General features: G+C 36.8%; 1 protein-coding gene across 1 annotated transcript in view; it reads left to right on the top strand.

The window, feature by feature from the left end:
• Positions 1 to 20,175, top strand: part of Fbn2 (fibrillin 2) — a 218,122-nt gene that overhangs the window by 41,588 nt on the left and 156,359 nt on the right. The window contains exon 6 of the mRNA XM_076855914.2: positions 19,470 to 19,667. Coding sequence (XP_076712029.2) covers positions 19,470 to 19,667 — 198 coding nt within the window. The remainder of the gene's footprint in view (positions 1 to 19,469; positions 19,668 to 20,175) is intronic.

The raw sequence follows: 20,175 nt of genomic DNA, 5'->3' as shown, positions 1-20,175 counted from the left end.
ATCCATCATCTGGGACTGTGGTTGTAGCTCAGTGGTAGAACACTTGCATAGCATGTGTGAGGCACTGGGTTCAAGCCTCAGAACCACAAGAATATAAATAATTATATAAATAAAATAAAGGTATTGTGCCATCTACAACTAAAAGTGTTTTTTTAAAAAAAAGAATCTGTCATCTGCTGGTTACTGTGCTAGGTACTAGGGAAACCACTGGACCCAAGATATTTACAGTCTTTTATGTATGGTACTAGCAATCCATTTGGAGAAATTTAAAATAAGTGCATTTAAAACTTTTTACTCTGATAAATTCTCTGAAAGAAAAAAAAAAGAGGTTTCTGAGATAGTGACTTAAAGGTATTTCAAATTATTGTACAGGAAATTGTGCTCTGAAGATTCTATTTAATCTAAAACTTTGTATTAGTCAGCATGTAACAACCAGCCACAAATTTTCTGTGGTTCATTTACTTACTAACAAAGGTTAATTGCAGTTAACCCTATATAAGAAAGTATCCAGTATGAATTAGTAGGGGAGCACTGGATATCATAGTTACTCAGGAAGGAAAACTCAATCTCAGCACATGCCTTCTACTAGGTTTATAAAAACAACTGTGTTTTGTTTCTTCTGTGTTTGCATTTTCTATGAAAGAAAGAAGTCTAAAGATTAAAATTGTTGGGTAAGAGAACACAGGGAAGACATACCAATGTTTATAGCACCTCAGTTCACAATAGGGTAAGCTATGGCACCAACCTAAGTGCCCTTCGACAGATGAATAGATAAAGAAATTGTGGTATATATACACAAAGGAATATTATTCATGCATAAAAAAGAATGACTTATGAATTTTGTTGGTAAAAGGAGGGATGTGGAGACAATAGTGCCAAGTGAAATAAGCCAATCCCCCCAAACCAAAGTTTAAATGTTCTCTAATATGCAGATACTAACATCCAACAAGGGGGTGGGGGAGGGAAGAATAGAAGTTCAGCAGATTAGACAAAGGAGAATGAAGGGAAGGGAGGGGGAATGGGAATAGGAAAGAAGGTAGGATGAATTGGACATTACTTTTCTGTGTTTATATATGAATACACAACCAGCATAACTCCACATCATATACAACCACAAGAATGGGAAGTTATGCTCCATGTATGTGTACTATGTCAAAATACAGTCTACTGTCATGTATACTAAAAAGAACGAATAAAAAAAGAATATAGAGCAGATAACATGACACTAACACATCAAGTTCTTTTTGTTTGTTTGTTTGGTACCAGTGATTGAACCCAGGGGCACTTAACCCCTGAGCCACATCCTCAGCCTTTTTTTATATCTTATTTTGAGACAGGATTTTGCTAAGTTGCTTAGGGCCTCGGCTAAGTTGCTAAAGCTGACCTTAAACCTGTGATCCTCCTGCTTCGGCCTCCTGAGCCACTGGGATTACAGATGTGTGCTACCACACCTAGCACAAGTTCTTTTTATATATGGGCAATAGTGAGATATGTCTAATCTCTTGCAGTCAAACGCTGAGAAATGCCTCCAAATAAATCCCATGCTTAAATGAAAAGTTTGATTTGCTCCTGGAAAATCAGGCAGAATTTTCTCTGATCAGTTATTTAGGAAGGTTCTGTTCTTGATTAAGAAAGTAGTCTTAAGGATAATGCTTTGGGATAACTTTAAAAATCTGGCATACAACAAAGGACATTTTAAGAAATCTTTCTGATCACTTCTGGTCTTCTTCCCCCTTTTAGAAGAAATAAAGCTTTACAGATAAAATAAAAATTCTCACATTCCTTTCATTCCGTCTTTCCCCTCCTTAACCGGAGGTAGCCACTATTAAGAATTTGTAGCATATTTAATCTGTTCCTTTTTTGTTTGTTGGTTCAGAGCCGGCTGTCCACCCCAGAGCCTCACACATGCTAGGCAAGCACTCTAATGCTGGGCTGGAGCCTCAGCCCTTCAATGTTAAGATTGAAAGAGATATAAAAAAGGAATATGAATGAGAATAAATGTACTCAAGTATGAATAATACAAGAGTGTGAAAAAAAATCTATAAAAATAAAATTGTAAAAAATCGAATGGACTTCTACGCTAAACAATTACTTTTTCTGCCTTCCCTGCTCTTTGCCCATTCCATATGTAATTCCGTTTATGGAAGTGTGTTAGACAGCCCAATCCATCATAGGCTTCCATCACATATGTGGTGGAAAATGTTACATCATAGCACTCAAGTCAGACATGATTGCAGAATTGAAATGCTGTTAAGTAGCCTCTACTGGCAACCAGATTTGTCTACTCTATAAAAGAAGATTATGTTTTTGAAAAGAATTACTACATACTTTAAAATTTTTCCAGCTATTATCGCTTAAGATGTTTTAAGAACCATCACTTCCTATGAAATATTAAAATTCCCTGACATTTCCCCCTAAGACAACCCATTTTTTAATGCTTGGGGTATGTTTATAGATTCAGCAATATTACATTTTATGTGTCCTGCAGACTTACCTGTCCTGAATATTTCATTAAAGTTTTAACATAGACTTAGTGGAAATTCAGAATTTGAAAATGGGCAGACCTTAGGCTTTCTTGAGTCTGCTGTCCCAAATGTAACAGACTGCTTTCGGACTGTGAGCCTGTTCCAAGATAACTTAGGAAGTCAGCCAACCTCAGGTGGTTTTCCAAAGGGCTGTCTCTCATTTTCAGCTAGTATGCATTCTCTCTGCGACTTTTTTGGATGTCACCTCTTATGAAGTACTTTTTATTCATAACCCAAAATCAGTGGAGCCCATCTAATTCTTTATTTTTATCTTTTGGAAATGTGATGGCTGGTCTCATCCTGGCAAGTTAGTTTGAAGGGGATAAGAGCAGTGTTTTGCCTTATAATTATCACAAAAATTCTTAGCTAAAGCAAGTATGCATACCATTGTAAGGGTTAAAATGAGATTTTTTTTTGGGGGGGGGCATGTGGTACTGGGGATTGGACTCAGGACACTTGACCACTGAGCCACATCCCCAGACCTGTTTTATATTTTATTTAGAGACAGGGTCTCACTGAGTTGCTTTGCACCTCACTTTTGCTAAGACTGGCTTTAAATTCACGATCCTCCTTCTCAGCTTCCTGAGCCGCTGGTGTTACAAGTGTGCGCCACCATACCTGGCTAGGGTTAAGCCTTATTTAAACACCTTAATATTGCAGGTGACAAGGGAAAGATTAAAAAATTGAGACTGTAGGGGAGAAAACTATTCATGTATCAATGCTGTAAAATTTTAATCTAAACACACATGCAAGGAGTAATCACTGCCCAAGAACTTCACCCCCTAACTGCAAAGCATGCAAATGAAAAAATTATGTAGAGTCCTTAAGTTATAACTAACACTTCAAACTTTTAAAAGAAATATCCATTGTGAATAGGGTACTACCTGCTTCAGTTGAGGATCTGTGTTGGCAAGCAAGCAGAAACCAAATCCGTCTCATTGAACTAAAAAATAGTAACAAAAGGAATGTAAAGAAAAGGTATTGAGAGGAAGAGCATAGGAAGAAGATTACCTATACATAGGGAAGAGGGGTGGGAGGGAAAGGGAGGGAAAAAGGGAATCGCATGGAAGATGGAAGGAGACCCTCATTGTCATATAAAATACATGTATGAAGATGTGAGGGGAAAAAAAGAATAGCATTACCCTAGATTAAGTAGAGAGAAGTGATGGGAGGGGAGGAGAGGGTTTGGGGAGATAAGAAGGATGGTAGAATGAAACAGACATTATTATTACTGCAAGTATATACGTGAATGCATGACCAATGTGATTCTGCAACCTGTACACTCAGAAAAATGAGAAATTATACCCCATCTGATTCAAATGTATGATATGTCAAGGTCATTGCACTGTCTTGTGTAACTAATTAAAACAAATTTAAAAAAAAAGAAAAGAAAAGGTATTGAGTAGACTGTAGGATCTTCCCGCAGTCTATAGACGAACTTTGAGAATACATGAGAGACACTGCCAACAGAAAATAGGCTGAGGTTCCTCTGGTTAGTCCCCTGTTTGTCCTTTGCTTCCTCCATTATCTTTAGTGCTGGGGAAAATTTCCAAATGTGTGTCTTTGTATGAATTCCTCCCGCTGAAACTCACACAATGGAAATTTCCCTCAAATAGGAAGGAGGCTTGGATGCAGAACAGACCAAGTATATCTACATTTTCTCTACATACTCCATGATATATTTTGAGTGTGACTTTCATGAGCTTTATAAATCCATTTTTGTGGGGAGTCCAGCTTTAGAATGACCCTATATTGGTGGCGGGGGAAAGTTAGAATAATTTTGGGGGGCTCAAATACTCAAACTTTCCAGCAATTAAAATAGAGCCTTTTTGGTACATAACTTTTGAGTTTACCCCTAAAATGTATTAAGGAAATGCACCCTATAGGATTTACTATTTCCTTTCTCTATATTGACATAATCTGTCTGTAGTTACCTGGGAACTGGAAAAAATTTGCTTACTGAGTAAAAATATGATCGGGACTACCCTTAGATAAAAAGTGTCCACATTGGGTGTGTGAGTATACTGACAGAAATTTAAGGAAGGCACTTTTTTTTTTTAGTAGAAATTTTTAAGTTTTGTTTCTTTTACTAATTAAGGACAGAGGATACGTAGGCTGATACTATAAAATAATAAGAATCACACTCCTCCAATTTCTGTGGTCAAGCAGAGACACATACTCAACCTAGTAAACATCTGGTTAGAAATGTTAAAATGTTGGTTGACTCTCAGGCTGTTTTTGTGTATCTGGGACATCAGGGAAGTCTGGAAACACGTGGACGCAGCCAGGTTTCCTCTGATGCTCTTCTGTAGGCAGTGAGAGCCTCGCCCATAAGCTCAGAGCTGGACAGTCGCCGTCTTCTGCACCCTGAATTCCTTCCTACGAGGGGCCTGCTCTTGGTGGCGCGAGGCATAGTCTCCTGCCAAGGAGATGGAAGCTGCAGGTAGATAATCTGAAAACCAGATAACATCACAGCCAATCAGAAACCGATGGCGATGCTTTTGCTGTCAGGACAGAGTGGTTCTGCTGGAAGGGAGACTTAAGTCATGAATCAAAAGAGGTGCTCTCTTTTACAGACCACAGAAATGGATAAATGCTGTGCTTTTATATTTGTTCATTGTACTTTCTGGCAAGGTAAAAAGGGAGTTTTTTTTTTTTTTTTCCTGAGTAAAAATTATGTAGGTCTGGTATTTCTCTTTGCAAAATAATTTATTTCTGGCTGCATAGTATTAATTTTCAGGCTGTGAAACCTGGCTTTGATTCCAAACAGATCTTTGGGAAAGAGGGAGCCTGAATAATAGAGAAAATAACTCCATAAGGAAGTATATTATTTCTTGGAAGGATCCTACTATTCATTTAAGTGGTTTCTTCCAGCTTTCACATCCAAGAAAATTTTATCCATATATTATCAGTAGGATCAAAGCCACAGTGATGTTTACGTAGACTTTCCTGCCTCCCTCGTCCTTCATCTTGCAGTGTTCCTGTAATGGCATAATGAAATAAAGCACAGGAAAGTGTTGTGTCAACTGGAGGGCTCTGTAAGTTAGTTTGTAATGGCCACAATAAAAAGCATAGCAGCCAGGTGTTGATCATTTATTAAGAGCCAGACCCGGTGCTGGGCACTCGAGGTTTCTATCTCTTCCCGTGCACACATCCACCATCATGTGCCATGAAGTGTTCTTATTACATCGCACTCTGCTTCCAAAATGAGTGAAGGAAACTACTCAAGATCACAGGAAAGTAGTGGGTGAAGCTAGAGTTTGGTTTGAGTCCAGAGCTGGCTGGCTCCCACCCCTGCTCTCAGTCACTGTGCAGAGGCACAGAAGATGGCACCTGATCTGTTAAAGCTCCCAGTAGCAGAAAAACTGCTTGAAGATTTCAGTATCATGTTGAATAAACCTTATGGTCATTAAGAGATTCCCTCATCTCTTTATCATTAATGCTCATTCTGTGAGTCAGCCATTTTTAATGATATTAGTACTTTATTATTAAATCATTACTTAGCTATAATTAACCTTATTTTTAACTCCATGACCAAAGCATATTAAGAAATAAGAATAAAGACACAATCTTGGATGCGTTCTTAATCCTCTTCCCATATATGACTATTTTTTTATTTGTTCTAATTAGTTACACTATGATAGTAGTATGCATTTTGACACATCATACAAAGACGGAGTATAACTTCTCATTCTTCTGGTTGTGCATATGTAGAGTTGCACCGGTCCTGTAATCATATATGCACATAGGATAACAATGTCTGATTCATTCTACTATCTTTCCTACCCCTATGTCCTTTCCGCACCCTTCACTCCCCTCTGTCTAGTCCGAAATACCTCTATTCTTCCCCCTCCCCTATTGTGAATCCACATATCAGAAAACATTTGGCCTTTGGTTCTTTGGGATTTGCTTATTTCACTTAGCATAATATTCTTCAATTCCATCCATTTACTAGAAAATGCCATAATTTCATTCTTCTTTAAGGCTGAGTAATATTCCATTGTGTATATATACCACAGTTTCTTTATGCATTCATCTGTTGAAGGGCACCTACGTATCCTGGTGCCCCCTTTCTGTTCAGTTATCGATTCTTGCTTTTCTTCTTGTGTTTTCAGAGTCTTGTTAAGGAAGTTAGTTCCTAAGCTGACATGGTAGAGACTTGGGCCTACTTTTTCTTCTGTTAGGTGCAGGGTCTCTGTTCTAGTGCCTAAGTCTTTTATTCATTTTGATTGTGTTTCATTCAGGGTGAGAGATAGGGGTTAAATTTCATTCTGGTACATATGGATTTCCAGTTTTCCCAGCACCATTTGTTGAAGAGGCTATCTTTTCTTCAATGTATGTTTTTGGCACCTTTGTCTAGTATGAGATAACTCTATTTATGTGCATTTGTCTCTGTGTCTTCTATTCTGTTACCATTGATCTGCAGGTCTGTTTTGGTGACAGTTCCATGCTGTTTTGTTACTATGGCTCTGTAGGGAATTTAAAGTCTAGTATTGTGATGCCTCCTGTTTTGCTTTTCTTGCTAAGGACTGTTTTGTTGAATTATCCATTTTTGACTAATCTCACCACTTTTAGATTTTGGCCAGTATTTACATTTTTAACCTTGGGCAAGTTATCTATCTCAATGTGCTTGAATTTCCTTATCTGTGAAATGGGCTTAATACTAGTATCTATTTCATAGTGTTATTCTGATGATTAGAAAAGAAAAAAAAATACGTAATGTGGGACTGGGGTTGTGGCTCAGTGGCAGGGCACTTACCTCGCACATGTGAGGCACTGGGTTCAATTCTCAGCACCACATAAAAATCAATAAGCAAAATAAAGATATTGTGTCCATGTATAACTAAAAAAGTATTTTAAAAATATATAATTTATTCACAGTCAACGTATAATATCACTAAAGATAGATTGATTGACTGATTGATTTGCCACTTTGTGCCATTACACATGCCATATCACCTGAGACCAGCATTACTGACAGAATCCTGTCCAGGAATATGAAGCCACCTGCTTTCCATTGCCAATTGTGGATGTCAGATTTTAGGCCCTAAAAGAGTATATATAAAATGATGTAAGGAAACAGAAAAGCTTCTGAAGTATAATCACTTGTCAGTATTTTCAGTGTTATTAGCGGTTTAGGCAACAGCTTGGGAACTTTAGGAAGCTTGAGTGCCTCAGGGACGTCACAAGGTCCTCAAGTCCTCCGTGGTGTTGACGGGGGTTCATCTGGAGGAAAGCAGATTGCACAAGAGGTATTATTGCATCAGATCTCTTTAGGGCAGCCACGTTTGAGACCACAAGGGACTCACATGCTGATAGAGTCAGATAAGTGTCTGCCAAAGGGTGTTTCATCCCACTCTGGTCTTTAGGAATGCTATTGAATAAAAATATTTTATGAGCAAATAAATTTTGAATACTACCTACTGGAGTCTCCTCTTGGCAGTTAATAATGCACATTGTATGTTAAGGGCCCCTGAAAGTATTATAGGTTTACACATACCCCTTCCTCCCCCCAAATTCTTTGTTTTACTTTATTTTCTAAAATATTGGACCCCAGAATCCTTTTTAATATAATATTCTTAGTATTATGTGGTCTTCCACTAGCCATGTTTTAGGAAATGCTGAGTTAGACCATATTCCTGGATCCCAACGCAGCAGGTCTATTTGGTAGTGAAATGCTCTTGACATTCTAGCATCTGTCCGTTGTAGACTTCCGGTTTCCAGGCAGTGCTGGACTGGGGAGAACAAGTCAGGAGGCCTCAGCCATTATGTCACATCATTTTGACTTAGAACCCGTTACTGAAACTTTCTGGATTTTTATTACCTCATCTGCCAACTACATGATTAGGTCTCATGATCTCTAAGGGTATTCTGTCTCTGAAAGTTATTATTGATGAATAATTAAAATTTAAATAATCCTTTCCAATTCTCAAAATTCTTTTATATGTCTTTCCTTGGGTGAGTTAAATATATTTTGGGAAGCAGGCAGCAAATTCCAGCATCTACCTAACACTGTAGGCTAACTGGAAGCTAACTGAGCCATGCACATTTACCTTTTGTAAATAGTGTGCCTGGCTTCTTAAAAAATTGGTCAGAATTTTCTGTAATCAAACACCAGTGTGGCAACCTTATTCATATCCCACTCTCTCCGAGAACAGAATCTCAAATGCTAATGTGAAACTTTTTTTTCATTTTTTTTATCTTAACTACCTCATAATTCCATAATGTACTTAAATTTTATTGCATTTTCTCCAAGTCCACCTAGTTTTAAACATAAAGCATTGAAACTGCAGAATGCTGTTTTGTTCTCCATTTCTCTGTGATCTTGGGAGATGACTACTTCAATGTATGTCAATAAAACTTTCTGGACTGATGGAAATAATCTTCCTCCTGTCCAATACAGTAGCCACTAACCACCATGTGGCTTCTGAGCATTTGATGTGTGGCTAGCGTGACCGAGGAACTGAATATTTATTTCATGTAATTTAAAATTTAAGTTTAAATTGAGAAAGCCACATGTGGCTTAGTGGCTACCATTTGAATCACACAGCTATACATGATAACAAACCACACGAGTGTGAAATTTTATAAACTCCATATTTCTTTCCCCAAAATAGTCAATTTCTTTTCCTAAAATAGTCAATTTTATGTCACAGATTCTACAGCTAAAAAAACTGATCCTTCTGTATAAGTAGCACAACATGTCGTTTTCTGGTGATCAATCAGGAGCCACGTTTACCTAAAGGCTTTCTAGGCTAAGAGTATAGAAATTCTCAATTTTCACACAGTGGAAAACAAAATAAGCAACACAAACCTCTAGCTCTGTTGAACCTAGTTGAAATAATGGTGTGCTTAGGACCATGTATTTGATCACCTTGATAAATGGGCCATGAAAGCCAAAGAACACGCATGCTCTGTTTTATCTGGTGCAGGATTGGAAATACACCTATTAAGGCAGTTTGATTGTGTTCTCTATTTCTGATGTTACTGATTTACTTCATTACATTAAAAACAAAAATTCCCTTATGTTTTGAGAAGTTGTGTTTTTTTTTTTTTTTTGCTGTTTGTATTTACTATACTTTTTAGTGTATAGATTTTACATACTCTTAAGGAATTTTAGTTTTTATACGCATATGATATTGATTTTTGACTCAGTTAAGGTGCCTTTTTTTGAATTTCACTTTCTCTGATACTGATTGTTGCTACTTGTGCTTCATTACTATTTTCCCTAATTTTTATTGGCTCTTTTGTTTATTTTCCACTCTTGTCACTTCATCTTGATGATTTTCATATAGATGGACTATAGCTGAGTTTTATTACTTTAATTCAATCTATCCAGAACTTCCTTGTTTGATTAAAAACTAAGCTTATTCATATTTATTATGATCAGTATATTTGGTTTAATTTTCATCGTTTTGTTTTATACACTGAAGTTATTTTCTTTTAGTCTCAGAGGTGCAAGGTTTGGAGATTTCATGAGGTTCTTTTCTTGGGTATATTTTTTTTAGCCACTATGAATCATTGTAACCTGAAGATTTTAAGATATTTTTAAGTACAGAATTTTTTTCCTATTATTTTTCTATTTGCATTTTTATTTTTAAATCTTATTTTGTACTTCATACTATTCACATCCACTTTCTAGGCTGCATACTCTCATCTGTTACTTAGAGTATTCATCTCTTAAAAATTTTGCCTCCTTGTGAGCTTTTCCTGACATCTGATCTTCCAGACAATTAGTTTAACTAGAAGTAATGACCATCCCTTTTTCTGTACCCTTTTTTGAGACTGAATATTAAAAGGGTTCATTTTCCTGAACCTCAGAGAGAAACTTTTAATCTTTCATTTTGTATTTATTTTTTCATGAGGTGAGTTTCTCACTACCAATACTAGTCAGCTATATAAGTTTCCGTGTGAATTGCAGATTTGCAAGGTTGTGCAAGATGTGATACTGTTTTTAAATACTGAGCTGGTATTGCAGTACTGTGACATTTTTGTTAAGAAGTTACAAGGGTATCTCTTTGCTCTTAGCCTCCTCTGGTGCTTATGTTTATGGAACGTTTATAAGGTTCCAATCACAAGAGCCAGGAATGATTCATTTCACCAGTACAGATGACCACCAGTGCCAATAGGATCCATTGACCATCTGCTGTTCCTCTTGTAGTTACAAGGGCAGGGCTTCTCATAATCTTACTTGTTCCGTATGGGGCAGACCACTCAGAAAACACACCAAGTCCCAATTTTGTCCAAATTGGACAGTCTTCATTAGCAGGCCAGCGACTGCTCTCTGCAGGACCCAAAACTATCTCTGCAAGGAACAGCCCCGAGCCTGAGCATTGTAAGGCATTTAAAGGCAAAACCCACATCCAGTTTGACGTGGCAGCAAACAAGCAGGAGTACAGAAGCTGAATTGAGCAATTAGTGAGACAATGCAATGTCCATATTCATATTTTCATTCTGGGTACATTTGATATTTCCCACAGGACTTACCATAATCATAAGCAGAAGGGAAGTGGATTAAGAATTATCCTAGTTGAGTACAAGTTTAAAAAGAATGGTTACTAATATCTAGACAATCATTCTTTGACAAGGTACATTGTTCAAGAAAAAATGGGAACCAAAAAGAGAACAATTTTACATTGTATAAGAATTGCCATTTTGTGTTGCCAAACATGCTATGCTAAGCAACTATTGATAGGTATAGAGGTGGGGTGTTCACATGGGAGAAGCCTTTCTTATATGACATGGAGTCTGAGGGTAAAATGGAGTGTTTTTAGTCATTACCCATATAGCCTGGCCCATAACAGTTCTTCAGCATTTCCTGAAACTCCTGAATAATGGAAACCCCAGTAATGAATCACATGGCATTTGCTCTTGTCTTAGATTTCAGCCCATTTAGTAAAATGTTATATTGGAAGTCTGTGTTGGGATAGAGAGAGAGAGGGGTTTGTTCAACAGTTCCCTGGGACAGGTGTGATTTATTAGGTTTGACTGACACAGTATCATGTCACTCATTGATTAGGGAAGACATTTCAATAAGAATAGTACATTGAATCTACATTATTATATAACATCTCCCCCAGCAAATTGTGTGTGACACTTTATTCATAACCACCCTAATCCATCTTGTGATCTAATTGTGTCTGATCAAGTGGTATATAAAATCTTTTCAAGCACTTTGCTTCCATTTGTTGTTTCTGGATTTTATAATGGATTAATGTTTGGTAAATACTTATCCCCTTTCTCTGAAATACATTGAGGACTACTTAGCTATTGAAGACTTTTCTTAGATACTATAAAATTTGTACTCCATTGATTTGACTTGTATATGATCCATTTTTTGTGCATGACAAAATATTTTTGTCTCTTTAACTTTCTTTTGCAAAAGTGACAATATCCCTCTGCTTTTAAATAATCTTCTTTAGTTTTTAATCTTCATCATTTTTTTTTGTTGTTGTCCTTAAAGTAAGTTAATTGGGTTTGCTCTTGGGAGAGTGAACTTCAAGTAGGCCATGAATTTTAGGACTACATCTTTGATGGCCTTCATCCTTATGAAACATGACATCAAAGATAGCAATTTTGTTTGCACCATTGGCCAGCACCTAATTATCCTTCCTACCTCTTCATTCTTTAAGTGCCCTTTGATGTCAGCTGTAGCCTTGTGCTTTGAAAGACTGTGGAGAAAGGTGAAAGCAGTCCTTCTTTGCCAAGTGCACATTCCACTGAAGTATTAAATAATGGCATTATGTTAGAAATAAAATGCAATACAACTGTGGTTATTAAAGTAATTACTCATCTATTTGCAGAAGCAAGTCTTTAATATTTCTCTTGGTATGCAGAGAGATCAGTTCTCCTGATATAACCAGCTAGATGGAGAATCATCTTTGGGAGAAACCAGAAGAAAAGCAAAACTGGGTTTGCTAGTTGGGAGTTAGGAAGTTATACTTGGAGTCAGGAGAACGCATCTGTGGGGGTTGTGACTATGCTCATTAGGATGGTACAGAGCTTTGGTCTCTTAGGAGAAGGCAAAGTTACCCAAACCTGACAGTGCAGAAAATCTGTGCATGGGACAGAATGAACACAGGATGAGTGGTGTAGGGGTAAATGCACTCAGTTGCTTTCGAGTGAAATGAATCTTGGATTTGAAACCCTAATTCAACCTATTCTAGCTCTTTCATGTCCCCATATTACTTAATCTCTGACCTTTAATTTCTTCATTTGTACAAATGGCAAAAATATTTTTAGCATTTAGGAAAAGTTATATAATTAATAAAAAGGAATACTACAAAGTACCTGACACGGAGTTATTTTTTTTCCCTTAATATTCAAGATATTCACACAATGAGTTAATGTCAAGTCAGCAATGTAGATATCATTTTTCAACCATTAAAGGAATAAAAGTTAGGCTGCTTGTGTCTGTTCATTGTTGGAGACGATGTGAGGAAGCTGAATGCCTTCCACACTACTGTAGAGAGTGTGAATTGGTGCCACCTGTTCAGAGAGCAGTTTTGCAGAATTTGTCCAAATGAATACTTGATGCAGCAATTCCAGTTCTGGGAGTTGAACTCACAGAAGAACTTAGAGTGTGCTCAGGAATGCCTATGCAGCACTGTGGGCACTTGCAATAACAGCATACATACCCATCACAAGGGAGTGCTCAGTGCTGCATGTGGGTGTTTTAGTGCCGGCAATGGTGACTGTATAAGAAAAGGACCCAAAGTTTATTGTGCTGTTTAAAATGCAGGCTTACCAATCCCCCCCCCCAAAAAAAAAATGCTGAATGTTTTCTCTGATATAGGAGGCTGACTCATAGGGGAGTAGGGGGGGCAGCATGAAAGGAATAAATGAATTCTAGATAGGGAAGAGGGGTTGGAGGGAAAGGGAGGGGGCAGGGGATTATCAAGGATGGTGGAATGTGATGGACATCATTATACAAAGTACATGTATGAAGACATGAATTGGGTGTCAACTTTATATACAACCATAGATATGAAAAATTTTGGTATATATGTGTAATAAGAATTCTAATGCAAAAAAAAAGTACATGTATAAAGACATGAACCGGCGTGAACATACTTTATATACAAAGATATGAAAAATTGTGCTCTATATGTGTAATAAGAATTGTAATCCGTTCCACAGTCGTGTATTTAAAAAAATAAAATCAATTAAATGAAAACAATGCAGGCTTGCTTAATTCCAATGTAACTTCAAACTCTATCCCTTCAGCATTTTATTTTTATTAGTAAATATTTAAATTGTGATAAAACTATAGGTAACATGAAACTTGACATCATAACCACTGTTAAGTTTGGGGCATAAAGTACATTCACATTGTTGGGTATCCATGGCCACCATCCCTCCACAGAACCCTTTTATCTTGTAAAACTGAAATCTTCTTCCCATTAAATAGTAACTCCATACTCTCTTCTTCTTTCAGCTCCTAGCAGGCACAATTCTTTCTGTCTCTGAATTTGACTACTCTGGTGCCTTGTACAACTGGAATCGTATGGTATTTGTCCTTTTATAACTGGCTTACTTCATTTAGCATAATGTCTGCAAGGTTCACCAACATTGCAGCATGCATCTGAATTTCTTCCCAGTTTAAGCCTGCACAATACTTCATTATATATATTTACCACATCTTATTCATTCATCTGCAGATGGACACTTGCATTGATCCCAACTTTAGGTTTTTGCAAATAGTCTGATGCCTGAACGTGGGTATACAGATGCCTCTTGAGTTTCTAAAGTCATAACAAAATATAGTAGTCATTTTAACACCATTAGATAGTATTTTGTTCTATATTCATACATACTTCAAGAAACGTGTACACTTTTTGAGCTGTTTTATACATTGAATATATCTGATACCTTTCATAAGTATTTCACTGTGCACCTTCAAAATCTTCACAAATATTTCAAATATTTCTTATAAGCTAGTAAATTTAAAGCTACATATATAAATACTCAAATATAAAAAACTGAAGTTCACTGAAGTAATGCATTTCTGTGTATAAACATAGTGGCATGTTAACTTAAAAATCACTACATTAAGTTACTTATTTATTTTAACTTGTGGTTAAAAGGAAGTTTTATGGAATGCCTTATAGGTACATAATGTCTACAGATTACTTAAAGCATAGATATTAATTCAGTGATCTTACTTCTCTTAAACATTTCTTTACTTAATTCTACAATTTCCTAAAAGTTGAAAGATGCTTATCTATCAAGGAAGGCAATTACTTTATCAGACATTTGAGTTTATTTAACACTATAAAGATTTATACCCAGCATGAAGCTATCAGTACAGACATCCAGGGCAAGTCTTACTGAATCTAAGGAAATTCTTATGTCATCCCATATAATTTTGGGCCTTTCCTTCTCTGCATGATCTGTTTATATCAGTGCTCAGAGATTTCAGTTGGCACACTCTCTAGAATTCTTAGCTATAACCATAATGATATTCATGGAACTTTATTTATAATTGCTTGGTCAAAAACTCCATTACTCAAAGGAGACAGGGAAGTGGCCAGGATCCTTAAACTCAAGCTATATACATTACACAGTTCTTCATGTACATGTCTGAAGCTCCTATACCAAATGATGACTTGTTTGTATATTGCATTTTTTTTTTTTTTGGTTCCCCGGAATGGAAATAACTGATTGCTTAAGTCTAAATATCATGTAAGTTATGAGAAATCTCACATTTTTTCCATATACTTTTTAGGATTAGGCAATTCTTTATTAAAGTAATAATGGATAGCTTAGAGCATTATCTGACTTGCAGTTACAGCATATAAGATCTCTAACAGGGTCACCCCATTGAACAGCTGCAAGGAATGACGTTTACATTATGGTATACGTGGGAAGCTTTCCTAAATTATACAGCACAACCTAAGTTGCTGCATGCCATGATTTCATTTCTCTTAGTTAGGTAAATGCTATTACAGCCTCATGGGCAGCTGATGTATTGCTGCTTCTGCTTTCCTGTCTCATCTAGGACCTCACTGGGAACACCTAAGTCATCCATCTCACTGCGTTATTCCACTTCCACTTCCATCTTGCGTTTCTTTCCTTTTTTCACTTTCGATCTCATCCAGTGTAGATCCCATGGTCTGTAACATTTTCAAAATATGTTAACATCACCCTAACTCCCTCCTCTGAGTGAATTCAGTTGCCCAGAAAAAGTCACAAAATGAGCCAATTGGTCTGGTGATGAAGTCATATTGTTTCTCCACCATAGCAAGGTGCTGGGTGTTACCTGTGCATTGGCTGGATTTTGGGGTCAGCTCACTCTTCTGTTATCTTCAGTGCCATCTCAGTGAACCTCCAAGACCTGACTCCCCACTCAACCCCACCAAAGACCTCTTGCCACCTCCTATTTCATAGAAAAAAAATAGAAGGTATCAGAATATCACTTATTTTCCTCCACCATGTAAACATGTCTACATCCCTGGGCTTCCTGCCCTTCTTCCCGAAGTTTGCAAAAGAAGCTTTTCTTCTCCTTTCTGAGGGAAACTCCTCACAGTGGCTGGCTTCACACTCAGCTTGATGTAGTATATGATTTCTTTTATATGAATTGTCCAGAAAAGGCAAATTTATAGCAGCAGAAACCAGATTCGTAGTTGACTGAGACCAGGGATAAGAATGGGCACCAGGAATCTTTCGGAGGTGATGAAAATGTTCTAAAACTGAATTGTGGTGATGGTTGAACAGTGAAAAATATTTACCCCAAATCACTGAATTTCACTGGTGTACTTAGGTTATGTGAAATACACCTTAATCAAGTTCTTTTTGGGGGTAGGGGGAGTAATCAGCACCCAAAGTATTTTTATGAACTTGTTGATTGACCAGTTGTTAATGTAAATAAAAAGTAAAATGGTATCAAACAAGTCAAAATGCTGCTTTTCACTTAGATGTTAGGAAATTAAAATATATTTATGTTACACAGGCTAATTTTAAACAATATATTCTTGGTCGTATAAGGAAGGATATATCTATTTCCAGTCCACTGGCTCCAAGATACCAAGTACCTGAGAAGTTCTTGCCTTTCATTCTTTGCTAACACCCCTGACTACGAAGGGTTAGCTTGGTATACAATAATAGTTTGCCCATGGTGAGACTCGGAGGAAAATAATGCATGACCAATAACAACCAATTAAGGTATTTTTAGGAGTATTTTGTGTTCATAGTTAAAATACAAGTAGAGTTTAGAATGAGATGTTTTCATCTGATCAGGAAATTTAAATTCCTTTTCTATATTCTAGCATTTGTTCTTACATATTACCAACTCTTGAATAAGCAGGTATGGTTGTAAATTTAAACTTCAGAGTAATTAGGCAGGCACAGTGGTGCATATCTATAATCCCACTGATTTGGGAGGCCATGTCGGAAGTATCTTAAGTTTGAGGCCAGCCTCCACAATTTAGCAACTTAAAGAGACTATGCCTTAAACTCAAAAATAAAAAGAACTGGGGATATATTTCTGTGGTAAAGTATCCGGTATCTAAAAAATAAAAAAATAATTAATTGCTAACCAGAAAACAAAATATCATCATTTAAGAAAATAGATTCATCACACTTTTTGAGGAGGAAAATGTAAGCAAAGAAAAATTAAGAAGTGGTAAACTCTATTTCTGGGATGGGAGTCTGGTGCTACCTTAATCAGTGCCTTCAACACCAGAGGTCATTTGCAGAGGACAAACAGCTGTCTGTGTCCACATATTTCCCTTCTCCACAGAGACCATGCTAAGAGGATATAATTTTAAGAAGGTACAATAGTTAGAAGAAAGAATGTGTCTCCTAGAAAGTTGATTTCCTGAAGAGAGGGGTTAGAGGGAGGTTGTGCAGACTTCTCTCTGGGAATCCAAGAAGTAAGAAGAATATGAGCCTAGTATTTATGCATGAATATAAAATTTAAAAATATATTTTTGTGAAAATATAGACTTTCTCCCATATATTCAGAATTTAATGCAATATGTAATTTAATATTTATTTTAAATGACCAAACTGTTGTTGTCTGAAGGACAATAGAATAGATTATTAAAAATGTATAACCCGGCAATTTGTGGTATGGGAAGCGTGCTTATTTATAAGTTGACATATCTTCACGTATATGCCAGAGATTGTCTTTTTCAAAAATATGATTTGCAGCCAGCACATCTGCTGTTCTTATGCAGGGGATTAAAATGAGCTATTTTTTGTTGAAGTTCAGCTGCAGAGTAAAAGAACATTAAACCAATTGCCAAAAAAAGTTACCTATTCTTGATTTTGTTTCTTTATATTTAGCTTTGAAAATATTCTTTTCCTCTAAGAAAAAGCTTCATTGTCCATCAAAAAATAAGTTTTTCACTGCTTTAATTTGTGTTTTTGTCATACAGCAGCATTTTATATGCTGTCTTCACCTTCCTAACTTAGGGTTTTGAGTGTAAAATTATTATCCAAGATTGGTTTTCCCAGTAACAATTTTTCAGGAAAATCATATGAATATTATTGACTCTTCTTTTGAATATGAATTTGTTTTGTTCTTACAAAAATATGAATTAAACTTGTTCTGGCTTTCCTCTTTAAATGGAATAATGTCTCTAGTATTCCCTATATCATAAGCATGCCTACAGTTTTTGTAAGAAAGGTTAGGGGTGGGGGTGCTTTATCCCCACATTTCTGTTGTACCTAAAAATTCCTGGTACCTAAAAAATAAAAAGCACATGTAGAAAATGTTAAGGTCAGTCCTCAAGAAACTGACCTTTCTGTGATTTCTGGTGTCTTTCAAAACAGCAACAACCGAACTCAAATTTAAAACTATTTAGTTCATTATTTAGTTTTGTTTAATGAATGCTTGCTGATCATCCTAAAGGTTAATTGGAATAAATGATAGCAGGAAGAAGAGTAGAGTAAAAATAGTCAGCACCAGTCTCAGAGTTGCTTGCATTCTAAATCAGTCCTTAAACTTTAACATGCACATGGATCTTCTGAATAGCTTGTTAAAAATGCACATTCTGGATTATGAGACCTAGACCTGGAGTCTGCATTTCTAGCCAGCTCTTCAGAGATACAGAGGCTGCTGGTCCTGTGACCACACTTGGAGATGCAAGGACTAAATGGATCATCTTCACTATTCATAAAAGAGTCTATTTATGTATCACACATGACATCTACTAAGGTTTTAATCATTGTCATAACAGAGCAGAACATTGATAGTCATTTGCTAGAGAACAGAGATTATATAAGATTAACTTGAGTATAAAGAATCCATGAGCATGAGTCTCATTAGTACTGTCTTCCTCATTGAGTTAACCATAGAACTAAACAGACTTGACACACAAACAGAAATCATCTTGTTAGAACTCAATATTTATAGGCAATTTAGACTGTCAGAATATATTTGTGTATGGAAATACCTATTTTTGTTGGTTCGTTTTGATTTTCTAAACTCTTATCCCCTAATCTGAAACTAAAGTCTTTGCTAGATAGAGAAGAGTCACTCATGCAGTTGCCCCCAGGGCCCAGGTGGGGCATCTCAGTAAGAGGTTTGTCCGTAAGGAATTATAGGGAGGGCTGCAATGGAAAAACACATAGCATGGTGGACCTAGTGTGGCTAGAACCTCCAACTTTACAAGAAAAGCCAGAAATACAAATTTTGTGTGAAATTTCTTAGCTTTACAATGTTGGCTACTAATTTATAATCTTTAAAAACATTATACAAATCATTAAGACACATCTGTATGCCAGATTCAGCCCACGAGCACCTATTTACAGTGTCCAGTGTAGAATACATTGAAGTCTCTTAATGCACTTCTCATGGTGGAAAAATTATGAATTTTCAAAATGCAACTCTCTTACCTTTTGTTGTTAAGTTTGGTCAGAAGAAATAGTCTCTGTTCTATCTTACAAGATTAGTGTATAATCATAAAACCTGTCTTTTCATCTTCTTTTACATTCCAGATTACAGGACCGGCCCCTGTTTCACTCAGGTCAACAACCAGATGTGCCAAGGGCAGCTGACAGGCATAGTCTGCACAAAGACTCTGTGCTGTGCTACCATTGGGCGGGCATGGGGTCATCCTTGTGAGATGTGTCCAGCCCAGCCGCAGCCCTGCCGGCGGGGCTTCATCCCCAACATTCGCACAGGAGCTTGCCAAGGTAAGTCAGTCTCTTCCTATCTGCACAATCACCCACCTCTCACTTCTCCTTTGACTGGGTTGGAGAACTTGGCACTGCAGGTGATGATCCTTAACATAATACCTATTTCTGAGAGAGGCCTCCTTAGCAAGCCTACTAGAGATGGTTTATCTTTTTGCTACTTAGTAACTGTTTCAGGTCTTGACATGAATAAAGAAGAGAGAGAGATAGGAAAAATTGAGGGAAATTAAAAGCTACAATTTAAAATATTTCATACAATCAAAGGATGAGCCACTCTGTATCCTCATCCAGAGGGTTTAACTCTTACCCCACAATGAAACACATGCAAATGTGTTTTCTCACATTTTCTCTTCTTCTCTTAATTTCATTCAAGTTATGAGAACCTGACCACAGGTATCAGGAGAAGAGAATCATCATAAATTGGCCTCATATTGTTATCAGTAGTGTCTTACAAAACAAAGAGCAAATTCATTCCATGACTGTAGCCATTTCAGACCTTGTGACCTGG

This window comes from Callospermophilus lateralis, chromosome 5, assembly GCF_048772815.1.
Source record: "Callospermophilus lateralis isolate mCalLat2 chromosome 5, mCalLat2.hap1, whole genome shotgun sequence".
NCBI classification, from domain to species: Eukaryota; Metazoa; Chordata; class Mammalia; order Rodentia; family Sciuridae; genus Callospermophilus; species Callospermophilus lateralis.
The sequence above is the reverse complement of the archived record's forward strand: the minus strand, read 5'-3'. Positions and strand labels throughout refer to the sequence as shown.